The sequence below is a fragment of the Corvus cornix genome, chromosome 18 (genome assembly GCF_000738735.6).
Source record: "Corvus cornix cornix isolate S_Up_H32 chromosome 18, ASM73873v5, whole genome shotgun sequence".
NCBI lineage: Eukaryota > Metazoa > Chordata > Aves > Passeriformes > Corvidae > Corvus > Corvus cornix.
Window position 1 is genome coordinate 1,059,149 of NC_046347.1, and position 18,354 is coordinate 1,077,502.

Here is an 18,354-nt window from a genome sequence, read left to right on the forward strand (position 1 = left end):
TTGTTCAGCTGTGCAGGCTTGACAGCCTTGCCCTGCTCCTGATAACACCAGGGAGGACCCAAATAAGGCCAGTGGCCAATGGATTTTATTTTGTCCCCTTTTTTCTTCTACCAAGGGCAGTTCTCTTGTGTTGTAGGGAATAAATCTCTGTTTTGCATTGGATAGGAGGGTGAGCTTGCTGGATTTATGTGGCAGCACTAAATGCTTCCCTCTGATGTGGTTTTTCCAAAGCCCTGGACTCAGTGCTGTGATGGTGTCAACAGAATTCAGCCCTTAGATGAGCATCACTGCAGCCTCTGAATGCTAAATTAAAAGATTCCACAGCCAGATTTGCCAGTGCCAGCTGAAAGGCTGTAGTAAAATTGTGCTTTTAAGAAGATGAACTGGACAAGGGACCTCTCCAGTGATGCCTGAACTTGGAAGCAGGGAGTGTGGGTCCCTCTTCCGATGTGTCACCTTGTTCAGTGACTGCATCTCCTCTCAGTTATTTCTGCTGGTGGAGCTGCTAACTTGGCAGCAGGAAATGAGTTAACTTCTAAGGGTGAAATGGAGCAAAATGGTTCCAAATTCTATCAGAAAAAGCCACTGCCTAGAGCTGATGTAATGCTGGATGTTTGTTTTTACCTGTGCCATGGCAAGTCCCAGGCTCTCTGTGCCCATTCTGGGTGAGGTGTCTGTTGCCATTGTTGCCCTGCTGGGGCTGACATGTGCCTCAGGTATCTGTTCTGCTGCCTGAGGTTCAGTAAAATGTCAGTTCGTTCCTCGTGCCAGGTGTAAATACAGCTTTTGGGGATTGTTGCTGAGCAGAAGGGAGAAATGCTGTAGGAACAGGCTGGGCTGAGGGTGCTGTGTGTCTTGGTAGCCAGAAATCTGAGTTCAGGAGCTGCTCCCTGCAGGCCAAGCCCTGTTGTGATCCCCCAAAATAATACTGCTTATCTTGGGCTGTTCCTGTCAGACAGGTACCCTGCAAGTTGTGGAGTAGAATATTTAAGAAGAAAATCAGTAGTACAGTCCTGAGCTGAATGGATCTGCCAGGAAAGCATTGACTTTAACAAACTGATAACACCAGTCAGACTGGAGATAAGGCAGGGTTTGGATCCAGACTGCAAGAGCAGTTTCCAAAGGGCTCTGTATAAGATTTTAGTAGGTGGCTGGGTTCAGATACCATCTGGAGAAGTGCTTGGACAGGTGATAGCAAACTTTGTCTGCTCCCTGATCTCCAACCTATCCCAAAATGATGTGTGTGGATAGAGGGGTGTGGAAGGTGGATGCAGTGAGGATGGAGAGCCCAGTGTAGGACTGGATATTCCCACTGGTTGTTCACATTTTTGCAGCCAGGGCAATACCAAACAATTTCATGAGCGCAAAGTGGAAATATGGGGATGATGTTAAAAGTGGTCCAGCCCCAAACCAGAGCCTGTTGTCCTGTTGGGAATGTTTGTAGGCAAGTGACAAATCAGATGGGGGAACTGAGGTGACATAAAACTGGAATAAAAATCCACTGGCAACTGCTTTATTTCCAAGAGCTGCCCTTCATGGAGAGCACCTGTGGGAAATGTGCTGTTTATTTGAGCTGTGTGTGTGAGAAATGGGTCTATTGTTTAATCTGCTCCTTTCTTCACCAGCTGCTGGAGAAGGGAGACCATGGAGGCCTTTTGGAAAAGGAAGGAGAAATCTTTTGGGCCAGGCAGTACCTGAGGTTCGGGAGTTGAAGCCCCTTCAGGCACCAAAAAGTGCCACAGAAATGTGCACACTTGGAATCTCAGCTTCCCACCTCAGCCAGAGTGTTTGCTCAGGGAAAATTGAGCCTCTTGTTCCGAGGAGTTTTTCCTAAGCCTGGATTCCAAATGTATCTGGACTAGGAGTTCCTTAGTCTTTGGAGTGTGTTTGTGTGCAGCGTGCTCCATTGGAATGATGGCTGAGCAGATGGAAGGTGAAGGGTTTCATCTGAACTTGGGAAATCCTTGATCCATGAATGCATTTGGATTATGTTTGATACAGACAGCATTGTCTTAGTTAAAAAACAAAAATCAATTATGAAAAAAATCTTCTTTTCTTTGCAGGGCAAGTTCATCAGGATTAACTTCGATGTCACTGGGTACATTGTTGGGGCCAACATTGAGACCTGTATCCTTTTCCTGCCACATCCTTGCAAAATGCAAGTTCCCTGCTTTGTTTTGCTTTTAACCCTAGAATTCTTTGGAATGCAGAGGAAGGTTGCCACACTTGGACATTCCTTTGACAGCATCCATCCCTTCCTTGGTTTCAAAGCAGCCGATCAAATATCTCAGATTCAGCGGCTTCCTCCTGCTTGGAAATCCTAAACTCCCAAATTCCACACTCTCAAACCTGCTGGATTTTCAGCCTGGCCTTAAACCCAGGGTGTGTTGAAAAGGGAAACCATGTAAAATGTGCTTGCTCTGGGAACATTTTTGAGAATCCCCCAACGCCTTCCTAAGGAGAAGCTGAGCCTCGAGTCGTGCCAGGAGCTTGGCTGGGAGCAGCTCCTGCCTGGAGAGGGATGCTCCTGATCCAGTGACAGAGCTGGGCCACCTCCTGATTGCTCAGCCCTTCTAGATACCCATGAAGGTTCAATAACACAAGATCTTCTATTACACTTAATTAATTATAATTAATACCAAAGCCAATTCAGTTTTAGCTCGAAGATTTGTTTCTATTTATGAGTGTAAAACCAAGTAAAAATACTGGCACTGAAAGCCCTTCCCTGAAGTTGTTTTCTCTGTGCTAAAAATGTATTGTGTGATTTTGTGTTCAGCCTGTTCTCTGGGAGAACAGCAGTGGAGTGGTGATAAAATGGTGAAATTGGAAGTCTTGGTAAGCAACATGAAGTGAACATTGATGATAAACAATGCTGTAGTTAAGCTTCCATTTGGTTCCTGTGTTTTTAAACAGCTTGACCTGAAGTGCATTAAATGTTTGGAATTGTCAGAAAATGTGATTTCCCAATAAGGCTGGGAAAAGATCTATAGTTATTCAAAATATGCTGCAATGATAAGTGGTGTTTTTTCGTTCACCACAGCACAGGAATGAAGGCAGCTTTTAGGAAGGTCCAGATGAATTGTTTTGCCCAGAGCTTTGTGAAAACAGGAGGATTTAACTCTTGGAGAATTTTTTCTTCATCACAGGGTCTCATCCTTGCCAGTGTCATTTCAAATCCCTGTCCTGCATTCGCTTTACAATATGGAATATCAAGAAATAAAAAAATTAAATAAGATTACAGCTCATGGCACTACCTGCTGCAGAAATTGAATTTGGGAGCTGTTTAAAGGCAGTGTGGATTGTTATGGAAAAATGCAATGCTTGGAAGAAATGACAAATGCACTTTGGATGATAAAGGACCTCTGAGTTCAGCTATGACCTCAGTGGAAGTGATGGAGAAGGATGGGAGCTCGCCCTCACTGGAACTGCAGCTGATCCAGGGCAGACAGTGGTGGCTGCACAGAGCAGGGAAATGCAGGCAACAGCCAAGGGATGGCAGTGCTGAAGTGTCAGGAGTTTGCTGAGATGAAAAGTGCATTTCTGCCAGTCTCAGCTGGAAATCTCTTACTTCCTAAAGGTTCATCTTGGACCTAGTCCAGTCATAGAATCCCAGACTGGTTTGGAGTGGAAGGGGCCTTAAAGCTCACCCAGTCCCGTGGGCAGGGACACCTCCCACTGTCCCAGGCTGCTCCCAGCCCCAGTGTCCAGCCTGGCCTTGGACACTGCCAGGGATCCAGGGGCAGCCCCAGCTGCTCTGGACATTACTCCTAAAATTCTCTTTGGTCTCAGACTAATTCCATATCCTGCTCTGGAGCTCTTGTTTGCTCTGTAAGTTTTTAAGCAAAGATTGCAGGTGATCCTTGACTCCAGGTGTTCCCAGACTTGCTGGAGAAGTCTCGTGCTGTCCGTCAGGCCAAGGATGAGCGGACGTTCCACATCTTCTATCAGCTTCTGGCTGGAGCAGGAGAGCACCTCAAGTGTAAGCTGGAATCTCAGCTGGCAGACCTGTTGGGTGCTGCTTTTGTTATTTCAGTGGGGCAGGACGGGTTTGAATTATTCTTTGGTCATGAATGGTGAGTTTTAAAAGAAGGAGAGGCCAGGTAGCTCTGCTCTGAGTGTGCTGGGGAGCCACTCTGGTGTTTCAAGCAAATATCTCCCCCATGCCAAAGCCCAGTTTGGGCAGGCTCTGGCTGGGAATCCCTGGATTGAGTCTGCAAAGTTCCCAGCTGAAAACAGCCAGCCCTGGTCAGCAGTGGCAGCCTGATCTCCTCCAGCCTACAGAGAAATTTAACCCAAACTTAATGAAACCGTGGCGCTTTCTTCAGGCCATTGCAGTGCTGGGGTGGTTATCTCAACTCTGTTTGGGTATTTTTTCACCTCCTTGGGAATTTCTGGTAGGTTGTGATAAGTGAAACTGATAGAGATACAGACTTCAGAGAATTGATCCACTCCTCCTGTATGAGATAAGCTGGTGTTCAGCATCCTTGATGTGCTGATCATCAATCCCTAAGTCCATCTCTGGGTCTGTTACCTTTCGGTAGAGATCCTCCTTTTAGGATATTCCAGATGGGGATTTGAGATCTGGGTAATGTTCTGTGGGCAGGCTTAATGCATTAAAGAGCTCATGGAGGTTGCTGCAGAGAGAGAGAGAGTCTGAGTCTGGCCTCAGCTTGGGAGGTGCACTTGTGTTTTTAGGGTTTCAGAAGCTGCTGTCCTGGCTGGTAGCCATATCTGAGGAACTGATTTCCTAAAGCAGAGCTGGGGAATGGAGTGAGAACAGAGCACGGGTGGGTGTGAACAGCATTACTGAGCTTGTTTTTCTGTCTCTTCCCCTTCCCCCCAATACAGCTGACCTGCTGCTCGAAGGATTTAACAACTACAGATTTTTATCTAATGGCTACATCCCCATCCCTGGGCAACAAGACAAGGATAACTTTCAGGAGACAATGGAAGCCATGCATATCATGGGCTTTTCACACGATGAGATCTTGTGTAAGTTTTGGAGCCTCTGGAATTTTCAGAGTGTCCTTTTCTCTCTTACGCACAAACACTCTGCTAATTTAATGTCACCAAATTTAATGTTGCTTCAGTGTCTTTGACAGCCTGAAGAAAATGTTTTCTTAACTCCAACTGGAGTTGAATTCAAGCCATTTGCCCAAAAAGCTCAGTACAAACTGTATGTCCTCCCTGAGTTTCTCCTTGGAATTTGGAAGGAAAGAGACACAAGAGAAATTAGTTAAGCTGAGCCCTCTGCCATTAAACTGATGCACATGTCTTTTGTTATCACAGCCATGCTGAAAGTGGTGTCCTCAGTGCTGCAGTTTGGAAACATTTCCTTTAAGAAGGAGAGGAACACAGATCAGGCCTCTATGCCAGAGAACACTGGTGAGTTGCTCACGTCTGGACCGTGTCCTTTGACTTGTGCTGGAGTTCTCTTCCTGCCCTTTGTCCAGTGCACATCTCGACAAGCACAGAGCAGTGCTGAGCATCCTTGGCAGTGCTCTGGGCCAAAATGAGGCCAGGCCTGGGCTGATGGCACCAACAGGCAATTACTGAACCTCTCCCCTTCCATCTCCTCCTGCAGACAAAGGGAAGTGTCCATCAGGGGAATTTATGCTGTTTGCATTGCTGCTAAGCTTTGAACGAGTATTTTGGTTGTAATCTTGTTTATTGCTCTCTCCAAAGACTTAAGCCCTAGGAAGAAGTTCATGCTTAAATCAGTTTGTTTTCTTTGGTTCCTGGGAGCAGTTTTGTTGCCAATGATAAGAGCCCTGGAGCCAAGCACAACTTCCATGGTGCAATGGCTGAAGACAGGAATGCTGGATTTAGCACAGGCTGGTTTCTGGAGTGTCCCAGCAGTGTGGCTGAGACTGAATTTATCAGTGCCTGCAATGCAATCAGCATTTTGAAGGATATATTTCTTCCCCCACCCAAAAAAAAAAGCTGCTGAGGCATACTTGAGGTTTTTATTTAGTACTTTCCAGTGCTTTCATGGAAAGGCAGTTTGGAGAACTGACATCAGTTGGGAGAGCAGTGGGAACCACCATTCCCAGGACCTGCTGCATGGACATGGACAGCTCAGATTCTTGTCTGGGTCTCATTCTGTAACTGTCCCAAATTGCTGAGCACATGGGTCACTTGCAATGCCCCAAATTGTCCTTTCTGAGGGCAGTGGCTGCTGCCCAGGTGGGGGTTGAAGGTCAGTAGTTACTGACTTGGCATTTGGCACTTTTTGTGTTGCAGTGAGGAGAAAAGATGGGTGAGGGATTAATTTTTTGGGCTTTTACTGCTGGTTTAGAGAACCCACCTGGGTCCTTGTCCATGTGGAAGGTGGGATGTGGAAAGATAGAGATGCTTCTTGACTGTCTTCATTTTAGTTGCATTACCATTGGTTTTTAGACATAAATTCTGAACTACAACCCTGGCTATAAATAGATTGATACTCCTGGGTATTTACAGTACTGGATACAAAATTCTGGCTCATAAAGCCAAAAGGATGGACAGCTCAGATCACATTTAAAGCGTATTTTTGTCCTCTTGTATTTAAAAATTTGGGTATATGGTCTATGTTACTGCATCTTTCTGAAGAGGTTGAGTGAACTGATCTCTCTTTCCTTGTCACCTGCATTGTCACGTGTCATTGTGAGGGGTTTCCTTGCATCCTCTGGAGAAATCAGTGTGTCCTGATAGTGCCTCCTCTTGTTTGGAGGCTGGGTGTGATACAGGCCAGGTATTGTCTCCATGGATGGGAAGGAGCTGCTGTGGGCAGTGGAGATGGGAACCAATTCAAAGAACGTGGGAAGCAAATTCTCCCCCATAGATGGTGAATGTAGATAAACAAATCCTGGTCTCAAGTACAGATACCAGAGATGCAGGGAAGCCACAGAGCCTTCGTGGGTTAGGAGGATGAGAAGCTGTTCTTGGAGAATCATTTCATGCTCACCAGATTGGGCAGGAGCCTTTCTGCTGAGAGGGCAGAAGTTCAAAGCAATCTCATGAAGTTCATGTTCACCTCTGATAGGAGCTTTTCAGTATCTTGGCTTTATAATTAATTCGGAATTTTCTATCCAAACTCCAGCAGTAATAAAACATGAGTCAGGACAGTCAGGGTTTTCTCCAGTCACATCTTTTTAATGGTCCTTTCTCACTATAAACAAACAAGGAGCTGCCCCTGCCCGTGGCAGGGGTTGGAACTGGGTGATATTTAAGGTCCCTTCCACCACAAACCATCCTGTGAGCCTCAGATGAATTACACTTATTTTAGAGTGCAAGATGAATCAGGCTGAGACAGTGTGACCCACTCCTACCCTTAGATGTGACAGAACAGTGGAAGTGGGATCAGTTTCTCAGAGGAAGCTCAGAAGTGCTTGGCTGCAGCCTCCTCCAGGGGCTCAGTAGATGGGATGCTTAGGATTACACCTGCTGTGGTTTATTGGTATTATTCTCCCCTAAACTACAGTTTATTACTGACTGGAAAGGTTGGGACAATAAATTCCATGTTCCTGGTTTATGAAAGGAGCTGAGTGTGGTGTTTGGAGTACTCTGGGAGAGGGGACCCTCCTTCCTTTATGGTATCCAGTGTGTCACTGCACCAAGCTCATGGCTACTTAATATTTTCAAGTTCTTGTTTTGTTTTGTTTGTTTGTTTTAAGGACCCTCATAGCACTTTCTCCTTGGCCCCAGAGGCTGTGAGTTTTGTCTAATGTGCTGCTGCTCACTGGTTTTATACTCAAAGCACAGAAATGCTCCTGTTTGTAGCTCAAGCAGAAGGAGTGCTCAGTTTGTGACACTCCCCTAATTTCACTGCTTGTGTGTCAGGTCATGAACCCTTCTAGCAAATACACGGCCAGACAGAGAATCTCAGCATTAAAGGGCAATAATGGTGGTTTTAACACTAAAGAAAACCATAATGCAGCAGAAAGTCTCATGTATTGGTTTGAAAATCTGTTTTATAATGCTGATTTGAAAAAACAGCTTTTTCTTTTCATTTTGACAGTAGAAGAAGCTGTCAGATGACAAAGATAAGGGGCCAAGTACTTACTGGGTGGTATGGAGAGCTTCCTGCTAAAGGGCAACACTTCCCTGGACCTAAAAATACCTTTGGCGTCACTCTCATTTTTAGAAGTGTGGAATCATAACCACCCAACCTCCTGGGCCACGTGTTCAGGGAAAGGGATTGATGCAACAGGAATCTGTAGGGCTGGCGTGGGTAATGCACTATTTAAATAATGGAATGGCATCAGGAGGATTCTTGCTGTTAAAGTGCACTGATGCCTGTGGTGTTATTCTGTATAAAATACTTGGAATCCTGGAATGGTTTGTGTTGGGAGGGACCTTAAAGATCATCCCATCCCACCCCTGCCATGGCAGGGACACCTCCCACTGTCCCAGGCTGCTCCCAGCCCCAATGTCCAGCCTGGCCTTGGGCACTGCCAGGGATGGGGAGTCCTCAGCTCCTTGGACACGGTGACAGATCCCTGTTTTGTGCTGGCACAGCCGCCCGGATTGAAGCAGTTTTTAAGCCGCCTTTAGGATGATGGATTGGATGTGTGACATCCTTTCTTCCTGGGGATGAGAAAGGAGATGTGTTCCCTTTTAAAGTAACAAACAAAGCACTTGTACCTGAGCTGGGGGCCGTTAATGAGCTGCACTCCCGTGGAATCCAGTGCTCCCCAAGGACATCCAGCTGTGTCCCTCTGGAGAGTCTGCCAGCCTCGGGGACAGAGCCCCTGAGGGCTGGGGACCGTCCCAGGGCGCTTGTGCAGCTCCTGAGGTGCCAACTGCTCCCGAGGTGCCCGGGCAGGGTCTCAGTGCTCCCTCCCTGCCTTTGTCCCTTGCAGTCGCACAGAAGCTCTGCCACCTGCTGGGAATGAACGTCATGGAGTTCACCCGGGCCATCCTCACCCCTCGCATCAAAGTGGGCCGGGACTACGTCCAGAAAGCCCAGACCAAAGAACAGGTAAGGTTTAAAAGGTGCTTTAAAGACCAAGTGAAGCTGGTCCTCATTAGCTCCTAACAAAGAAAATTGGCATTGAGTGCTGCTTTGTTTAAGCTTTACTGTCTTTATGAAATGTTCTTATATGGTAAAAATCATTTGTAGAACAGAAGAAACCTTTCCCTTTCCTTGACTTCCTCCTGGTTTCATCCTTTCATGTTGTGACATTATCAAATACTTGGAGACCTTTTGCTTTTATGGAACAGTTTAGAAAGAAATTCTTCTTAACATTGATCAAGCTCCAAACTGTTCCTACTGCTTGTTTTCATTCCTCGCTGGTATTAACTCCATCCAGCTTCTTCTTTTACGGAGTTATTTGTGATAACATCCATGTCTGTGTCCTTTTGATGGCTTTTCCAGGATAAACAAATTTTCCTGTTTGGATTTGCAGGCGGACTTTGCAGTGGAAGCTTTGGCAAAGGCCACCTACGAGCGCCTCTTCCGCTGGCTCGTGCACCGCATCAACAAAGCCTTGGACAGGACCAAACGTCAGGGAGCATCTTTCATTGGAATCCTGGATATTGCTGGATTTGAAATCTTCGAGGTACTTGGAAATACCGCTACTCAGATTTCCCTTTTCCCTGTTTTTGTGGGATCAGGACACGCTGCAGAGGCACGGGAAGCAGCGTGTTCCGAGGTTACACGAGGGGTTTGTTTGGGGTGTACAAAAGCTTTGACAGCCCAAAATCACAGTGCCAGAAAGTCATTATTTAGTCTTTAATCCTTCTTCTACGTGTGGTGGTTGTTCCTACTATAATTTCTGTAATGGAGATTTGTATAATTGTTTCCCACTTTTCTTTAAGTTATATTTGAACTTTGCAGAGTTTTGGAGAATTTCCTTATAAAGTCAAATTTTTGACTCCCAGATCTGTGGTATCTTGTCACTGACTCATTCTTGAATACTGATGCTATTCTTGTAGCTGAACTCCTTTGAGCAGCTCTGCATTAACTACACCAATGAGAAGCTGCAGCAATTATTCAACCACACCATGTTTATCCTGGAGCAAGAGGAATACCAGCGAGAGGGGATCGAGTGGAACTTCATTGATTTTGGCCTGGATCTGCAGCCTTGCATTGACTTAATTGAAAGACCTGTAAGTTTGAACATGAATAATGCTCTGAGGAGGAGGGCTTGGACTGCTGAGTGTGTCTTTTGCTGCCTGCTAATGAGACATTTCTTGTGGAGCTGTCATTAAAAGGGAATTAACTGTAATGCTGGAGTTCAAATCTAAAATACTGTGTATTGTTAATAAATTTATCCAGAGGGGATTTTGCCCTTATGTCAGTGTAAAACACTGAGCTCGAGATGTGAAGCTGCTATTTTTAGACGTTTTTCCCTGGTACTAATGAAGTCATTAATCCTGTCCCTGTCACTGAACTGCGCCATTGTGGTGTCAGAGCTTTGGGACTCAGGTAGAAAGTCTTTCCAAGACTTGTGGTAAACTTCCTTCATTTGAAATCAATAGCAAAATTCCTGAAACTTCCTGTAGAGTTTTCCCTCAGAAAACTGCCTTGCAAATAGGAAAGCAGGATCTTAAAAGTGGTTTTAGTCACTGTGGTTTTAACATCCTCCTCTGGCTGCTCAATTTATGGAAGCTGAAGAGGCTTTAAAGAGCAGGAGGAGCAGATGGGGAGAACAGAGACTGTTGAAAGTTTGTTCTTTCCATCTCAGAACCTGTGACCTTTAAAATTAAACCTGAGCTGTTGCAGTTACTCCTCCCTGCCTTTGTCTGTGTGTGTGTCCTGGGCTGCAGGTGAGCTCCCAGTGCTGCTCTGCATCCTGACCAGCAGAAAAGCTGCATTCCTGTTTTTCTTGAGAAAAGGGAAATCTTGTTTCAGCTATCAAAGGTCTGCACTTTGTGTGTGGAACTTAGAAAGTTCTGCCTCCAAGGAAGGTAAAATCTCCTCCCAAAAGCCTCAGGGGACAAGTGTGGCTCCTCAACGTGCACGTTTAGGCGAACAGCCAAAAATATCTCAAGTTATTTATTAATATAAAAGCAAACCTCAGTACCCCCACAATTGTTCTGTAAATGGGATGCCAGGCACATTGAAACATCTCTCTCCAGATGTGTGAACTTTGCATTCCCTCAGAACCTTTTGGGTATAAACCCTTACAAAGCAAGGCTCTGGTCAGCACCACCAGCTCAGTGGTGTCTCCACAGACATTGGAATGAGTTTGTTTGAACCAGCCATAACATCCCTCTCGACCTGGACTCCCCCACAGCTGGTTTTAACTGAAATGAGGTTTGAATCAGTTTGGATGATTGTTGTGATCTTCAGTGGTGTGTTGGAAATACTAAACTTTAAAATATATATATATATGTATATAAGCCACGAACACAGATTAAATCCAGCTGCATTTCAGGCAAATCCTCCTGGTGTGTTGGCATTGCTGGATGAAGAATGCTGGTTCCCTAAAGCTACTGACAAGACATTTGTGGAAAAATTGGTCCAAGAGCAAGGAACTCATTCCAAGTTCCAAAAGCCAAGACAGCTAAAGGACAAAGCAGACTTCTGCATTATTCACTATGCAGGGAAGGTAAGGGTTAAACATTAAATTCTTGTGTGGAAAGGTTGGTTTGGGGCAAGTCCTCTGCTTTCCTTCCAAAGCCTGGGTGCAAAAAGACACGACTTTTGCCTTGGTTGAAGCAGAGCCATGCAAATCTACACAGAGATTTAGCTGGACTTGGGGAATTTTAGGGCTCCCTGGGTTGGGATGAAACCCAGGTTGGTATCAATGAGTTTTTAGCTGCTGGGCTGGGGTTTATTTGGAAACCACTGGGTTGGCTCTTTGCAGATAAGAGCTTTGTTTTCTTTATAGAACCAACTGTTTAAATGTAAATACTGTAGAGAAATTAAAAAAAAAATCATGCTGCAGCACATCCTTAATTTACTCTCCAGTAATTTAGATCAAGTAATTGGTATCTGTCCTAGAGCTGGTTTTACATCTTCCCAGTGAAGCCTTATTTTGGCAATAAACTGGGCAGCAAGTGAACACCCAGCTGTCAGTAAGCAAGAAGTCAGGTTGCTGAATGTTAAAGAAAACTCCCATTTACTCTTTCAAAAGCATAACAAACTTCTGTGGTACTTTGAAGTGTTCTAAGGAGGCTCAGCAAGCAAACTCTGAACACGCAGGCTTGGTAAGGACAGGCAGGGTTGGACTCTGGGCTTGGAGGTCTTCTCCAACCTTTGTGATTTTGTGATTGTGAGCATTGACAGAAAGAGGAAAGCACCACTGTAGTTTGATGCTGGTAAATAAAGACCTAAAGCTGGTTCTCCTCTGAGCCTGTGCCCCTTGGCTGCTCTGCAGGTGGACTACAAGGCAGATGAGTGGCTGATGAAGAACATGGACCCTCTGAATGACAACGTGGCCACACTCCTGCACCAGTCCTCGGACAAATTTGTGGCTGAGCTTTGGAAGGATGGTAAGAGATCTCTGAGCACAGACTGTTGGGGATTTCACCTTGCTGGATGAGTTGTTTGGGGTTCTTTTTATGCCGGTTCCCTCCTCACCCTCCAGTTCTCCACTGTAAACACCGACAGCGTTCTCTCTCTTTATTTAGTGCCCAAAGTTCACCAGGGAAGCTGAGTTGCACCTCTGGTCCCTTGCACATGTACCATTTCTGAGTAGCTGCTTCTCATGTTCATTACTGGCACTGATCTTCACTTACTACTTGTTACTCTGTGTCCAGTTTAATGTAGAATCTTGTCCAAAACTCTGGGTTGGGACTTGCTGCAGTGGAGTCCTGAGTGTGACCAGCTGTAGTGGTTCTTGCTGTTGGTAAAACATTGTCTCCTGTGAGCACCAGCACAGTTCTTTCCTGTGCAGTGGTGGGTGGTACCCTGGAAATCCACATCTCCTAAAATTAATTTCATTAATAGCACTGCTGGGATATTGTATATTAAAATCCAGTCCTGTTTGAACTGTACCCTGCTGCTCAGCCAGCTTACCTGCACATCACCTGCATGTATTTATCAGCACTTTTACCAACTGACTCCAAGAAGCAGAAACAGCCACATAAATACTTAGCAGGGACTTTTCTATCCTGGTTTAACATCACAGTGTATTGATTAGAGTGTGTTTACGTGTCACAGGATATAAACCCTGTGGTTTGTTACTTGAGGAGCAAATGAAGCTTGTGATGTAGATGGTTAATGCTGAGTTTCCCTCTTGGAGCAGCCACAAAGAGCAGCTTTAATGAGTCTGTACAGATTTTTGGTTGGGGATCTGCTCCTTTCCCTTGGAGGACACACACAGAGAATTGTGTTTTGGTCCAAACCCTGTTCCCACAGACAATTGAAATGTGCATGGAATATGTTGTGGCCTGACTGCTTTTGTAGCTCAGTGAAGTGTGTTTGCAATTGATGAACCTGTTGTTTTTACTAACTCAAGTGTCTTGTGTATCTGCTCTTCTGTCTTTCTGTTTCTGCTGTTTCTCTGCCTTAGAGATTCAGAATATTCAGAGAGCCTGTTTCTATGACAATATTTCTGGTCTTCATGAGCCACCAGGTGAATGGATATAAAACAGTAGGCCTACTAAAGGCAGGGCTGTTGTACCTCCAGGAGAACCATTTTTGCTCGTAGGCTTGCATGAACTTCTCATTTCATGCTGAATTTAGGTAAAACCCCCCAGCCCCCGTGGGGCCCCCAGTGCCTTCCTGTCCAGCTGCTGCTGCACACACACAAAGCATCTCCAGTTATGCATTGCAGATGAAAAGGTTTGTTGCTTCCTAGTTCCATGAGGAGATGTAGAATTGCCTCTAAGTGACAATTCTGGTAGCTCCAAGCATTTGAGAGAATGCAAAAGCTTTGTAACACTATCAAGCTTCTTTCTGCAGTCCAACATTGACAAAACTCTGGGATGTTTTAGGACGTGGCTGTGTCCTTTTGGGAGGAGAGCTCAAGAATGTTTTGAAGTATCAGGATGAGTGCTGCAGTTTTAGTAGGGGTAGAAAGTGAAATAAACTCCTTCGAGCCTTGTTTGAATTGTTCTTTTATTTAAAAACATCTTAATTTTAATATTCCCCTTTGTATATAAGCTGCAGATGTTTTTTGGGGTATTGAGAAATCAAGAAATGCACTTGGAATGTCTTTGAGGACATTTTAGATATTTAATTCAACCTCCTCAGTCTTTTTGGATTCCTCTTCCCAAGTTTAGAAACACAGGGATGTGAAGGTTGTGCCTTCAGATTTTGGGTTTATCTTTCACTGCTCCTGATACATCCCATCCCTGAGGAAACCAGTGGTGTTCCTAAAGGAATCCCTGGCGAGCTTTGTTCCAGGGGCTTCAGCAGGGGGTGATGGTCCAGTCATGCAGTTCCACATTTGCTTTAAACCTAGAGGCAGAGCTTACATTTAACTCCAATAATCCTGTTTGAAGTATAAATCACCCTCTTAGAGCTGGAGCACAGAGGGGAGCAAAACAAAACTGGGCCAGATCAGATCTGTTTGCCAAATTGTAGAAAGTACACGGTGCAAAAAAACCTGAGTGGTTGCAGCCCTTAGTGAGGCCTGGTGGCTGCAGGTTTCTGATATTGACAATCATTTCATCCTCTATAAACTGATTCCCTGTAATCTCTATCCCATGTCTGATTTGGGACAGAATTCTGCTTCAAAATAAATATTTGGGATATGATCTTATAAACACCTTGCCACCGACTTATTTCTCCAATAAGTTTAATTCTTGTGTTCAAAACCCTGTGGAGGATCTGGGCTCTGCTCTACATTCAAGACTTACAACTGATTATTCAAACTTGCTGCCCTGTGTTTTTCTGCTTTTAATTTTCCTTTATTTTTAATAGCCCTTCGGCCAGTTGAATATTAGGAAGAAGTTAAATAGTGTCACTTATTTGTTCTGGTAGCAAAGCATAATTTCCTCTGCTTTGGTTTAAATGAATTTGAAGATAATATGACAATCAAAGCTGTAGCCTACAAATAGCTGCTTGTTTCTGGCTGGCCAGCTTGGATTTCATGGGGAACCCACAAATGCTGGGATTTGCTCAGTCCTAAGAAGCACCAGCTGTAATTCTTGAGGTGTTAAGCCACCTGTGTATTTTTTAGTGAACTGTTTGCATAATTCTTGACGTGCACATGGAATCACCTTCAAGGTTTTAATGACGGCAGTCACATTTCTAATTGTGCTTCTGAAAAACAAACCCTTGAGGTCCTTACCCAAAATGCTCAATAAAATCAAAGAAAAAGCTCTCTTGTGGTGCTTTATGGCAGCTTTGAAGTGCTTTAGTGTGGAGTTTTCCTGGTTTGAAATTTGTCTTTTGGGTAGGGAGGTGTTTGCAGGTGTATTTAAAAATGGGAAGAACTCTTCCGAATAGCAGCTGAGCAGAAGTCTGGCAGACACTTCTTCCCCTCCTGTCACTGAAATAACCCTATTTCCAACTATTCTGTAAATTTCTATTAAAACATGAATTAAACTCAGGTTTAATCTATCTCATTGCCATAAGTGACCCTTCATTTTAAGCACATATGCACAGATGTGTAACTGCAAATGTTCAGCCCAGATATTGTGCATTGTAAGAACTCGGGTAGAAAAGCTGCCTGGAAGCTGGGAATTCTCTCTCCATATAAAGTTGACTTAAATACAGAAAGCAGCTTTCCTGGTCATGTAGAACTGCAAGTAAAGAGCTGGATATTTCAGTCTGTACCTCCTGAAGCTACACTCTCGTGCTGGATAAGTTTGTGGCTTTTGGTCCCCAAGCTTGTGCACAGTGTCCCCGGTCCTGCTGCGGCTGCCTTGTCCCGCCAAGCTTCCGCTGCTGCTCCTCCTGCAAAGCCAGCCCTGCCAAGCCCGGGGGCCACTCAGCCCTTCCCTCTTGTCCTTGCCAGTGGATCGCATCGTGGGGCTGGACCAGGTCACCGGCATCACGGAGACGGCCTTTGGCTCTGCCTACAAGACCAAGAAGGGGATGTTCCGCACCGTGGGGCAGCTCTACAAGGAGTCCCTCACCAAGCTGATGGCCACGCTCCGCAACACCAACCCCAACTTCGTGCGCTGCATCATCCCCAACCACGAGAAGAGGGTATGGGCTGCAGGCCACTCCTCATTCTTGCTTTTTATTACTTTTCACCTGCACTAAGTCCTGCATCCTGTCTGGGCCTTCCTTTTCCGATCACGGTTTGGTTGTCACACTGAGCAGCATCCTCTCAGAATTCCCTGCACGTCCCCTGATTCACACAGTTGGCTTAGGAGAGTAGCCTGAAAAGCTGAAAGTACAGTTTTCCACGAATACAAATTAAAACCATCCTTGTTTTGTTTTGTCCAGGCTGGAAAACTGGACCCACATCTGGTTCTAGATCAGCTCCGGTGCAACGGGGTTTTGGAAGGAATCAGGATCTGTCGGCAAGGATTCCCAAACAGGATAGTGTTCCAGGAATTCAGGCAGAGGTAACAGCAGGAACAGGCTTTGAAGTTCTTAGGAGCTAGAGTTCCTTGTTAAATAATTGAAGACCCCACACTCCTCCCTTCTCCTCCAACCCAACTTGAAGCAAATCAAAACCTCTGTGTGAGGCCTTGAACTTCAAGTGTTTAACTACTGCAGTTTATTCTAAAGACAGTAGGGAAGGGGAAACAATCCCAAATTGGCTGCTGGAAAAACTTGCTGAAGAAATTCCCTAACTGTGCACTTGGTCACTACAGTTTATGCTATGAATTTATGCTATAAATCACATTGCTTGTTGTTGAATGTAATCTTTTGTTTTTCTCATTTGCCTTAAAGGTATGAGATCCTCACTCCCAATGCAATTCCCAAAGGTTTCATGGATGGTAAGCAGGCCTGTGAGCGTATGGTAAGTGTTCATAGCTAAATATTGTCAAAACATTGAAGAATTCCCCAAAATGGTCCTTTTCTTGGTGTAACAACAACATCCTTGCCTGTCTGTTTAGATCAGAGCCTTAGAGCTGGACCCCAACTTGTACAGAATTGGACAGAGCAAAATCTTCTTCCGAGCTGGAGTCCTGGCTCACTTGGAAGAAGAGCGGGATCTGAAGATCACGGACATCATCATCTTCTTCCAGGCAGTGTGCAGGGGATACCTGGCCAGGAAGTGAGTGTGCTCCTGGGACTGGATCTCCCTTTGGGTCTCTAAAACCTCCCTGATAGGGAGCTGTGCATTAAAACTTCCATTTCAGGAGAGGTTTTCTGAGTGTGTTGCCTGAGGAGCTGTAGTTGTATCCTCGGTATTAAGTGGATTTTTGCCTGGGAAGAATTTGCACCTTCATTCCTTAACAATATCTGCTTTTCTCACTCTTGGCTTTGTGGCACACACAGCCCTTTCCAGTGCCTGCACATTCCTTTGTGTCCCACTGGAGGTTCCTGGAAGTACTCTGGAAAGCTGCTTTCTAAAAATTAAAGTAGCTAATTCATTCTGATTTTGTCTTTTTAAGAAAAAAAACCTGTTGAGAGTAAGAACAAACAGCATTTTTAATTATTGGGAATGGTGAATCCAGCTCTTGCTCTGACTGTAGGAGCAAGAGCTCATAAATTCAGTGTGGTTACTGAAACTTATAAATAAGCCTATTTATGGTCTGCAAGTGTTGTAGGGTTGGGTAACCTAAAAATTAAATGATGGTCAGCTGTACTTAACACACACTTTTTTTACTCTGTGTTCAGGGCCTTTGCAAAGAAGCAGCAGCAGCTGAGTGCACTGAAAATCCTGCAGAGGAATTGCGCTGCGTATCTGAAGCTGAGGCACTGGCAGTGGTGGAGAGTCTTCACCAAGGTTCCTCCTGTTCTGTTCTGTTCTGTTTTATTCACCTATAAATAGATGAGTGCAGGGTCTCAGTCTTTCATTTCAAACCTTTGCAGGTGAAGCCTCTTCTTCAGGTCACTCGTCAGGAAGAAGAACTTCAAGCCAAGGATGAGGAGCTGATGAAGGTGAAAGAAAAACAAACAAAAGTGGAAGCAGAACTTGAGGAAATGGAAAGGAAGCATCAACAGGTTTGTGTGCAGGATCAGCTTTTGATATGGGGGACATGAACTGTGCTCTGTCCCGTGTGAGGGAGCCAAGCTGGGGAGCAAAAGGGAATCAGGTGAGCTGGTTCCCACTCTGCTGGAGCATGGAATAGGAAGCTACAGCACGAGCTGTTCCTCCAGGGATGCAGAAACTTGTTAACACAACTGAACCTTCTTTGGTGGCCTTTCCTGGTTTCCAGGAGAAATTCAGTGGCAGTGTCATCTGTGCCTGGGCTGGGCAAGCTGTGGGCAAACACCTGGAGCAGCTCTACAGATGTGGTGGCTTTCTGTGATGGCAGAAATTTGGTGGATAAGGGAAGAGCAATTTTGGTGTCATCTACCTGGACTTGTGCATTTGGCACTGTCCCACAGGACATCCTGGTCTCTAAACC

At 45.2% G+C, this 18,354-nt stretch overlaps 1 protein-coding gene across 4 annotated transcripts in view; it reads left to right on the forward strand.

Annotated features, from left to right (window-relative positions):
* The window catches only part of MYH10 (myosin heavy chain 10), a 91,608-nt gene that overhangs the window by 53,108 nt on the left and 20,146 nt on the right, over nucleotides 1–18,354 (forward strand). For 2 of the 4 annotated variants that reach the window (XM_039562338.1, XM_039562339.1), the window contains 16 exons: nucleotides 2,064–2,127; nucleotides 3,881–3,979; nucleotides 4,849–4,992; nucleotides 5,290–5,385; nucleotides 8,841–8,959; nucleotides 9,387–9,539; nucleotides 9,916–10,089; nucleotides 11,361–11,534; nucleotides 12,306–12,420; nucleotides 13,443–13,505; nucleotides 15,837–16,030; nucleotides 16,274–16,395; nucleotides 16,727–16,796; nucleotides 16,894–17,054; nucleotides 17,621–17,729; nucleotides 17,816–17,947. In XM_039562338.1, the coding sequence (XP_039418272.1) occupies nucleotides 2,064–2,127; nucleotides 3,881–3,979; nucleotides 4,849–4,992; nucleotides 5,290–5,385; nucleotides 8,841–8,959; nucleotides 9,387–9,539; nucleotides 9,916–10,089; nucleotides 11,361–11,534; nucleotides 12,306–12,420; nucleotides 13,443–13,505; nucleotides 15,837–16,030; nucleotides 16,274–16,395; nucleotides 16,727–16,796; nucleotides 16,894–17,054; nucleotides 17,621–17,729; nucleotides 17,816–17,947 (1,989 nt within the window). The remainder of the gene's footprint in view (nucleotides 1–2,063; nucleotides 2,128–3,880; nucleotides 3,980–4,848; nucleotides 4,993–5,289; nucleotides 5,386–8,840; nucleotides 8,960–9,386; nucleotides 9,540–9,915; nucleotides 10,090–11,360; nucleotides 11,535–12,305; nucleotides 12,421–13,442; nucleotides 13,506–15,836; nucleotides 16,031–16,273; nucleotides 16,396–16,726; nucleotides 16,797–16,893; nucleotides 17,055–17,620; nucleotides 17,730–17,815; nucleotides 17,948–18,354) is intronic. The other 2 variants (XM_039562340.1, XM_039562341.1) reach the window with 1 other exon arrangement.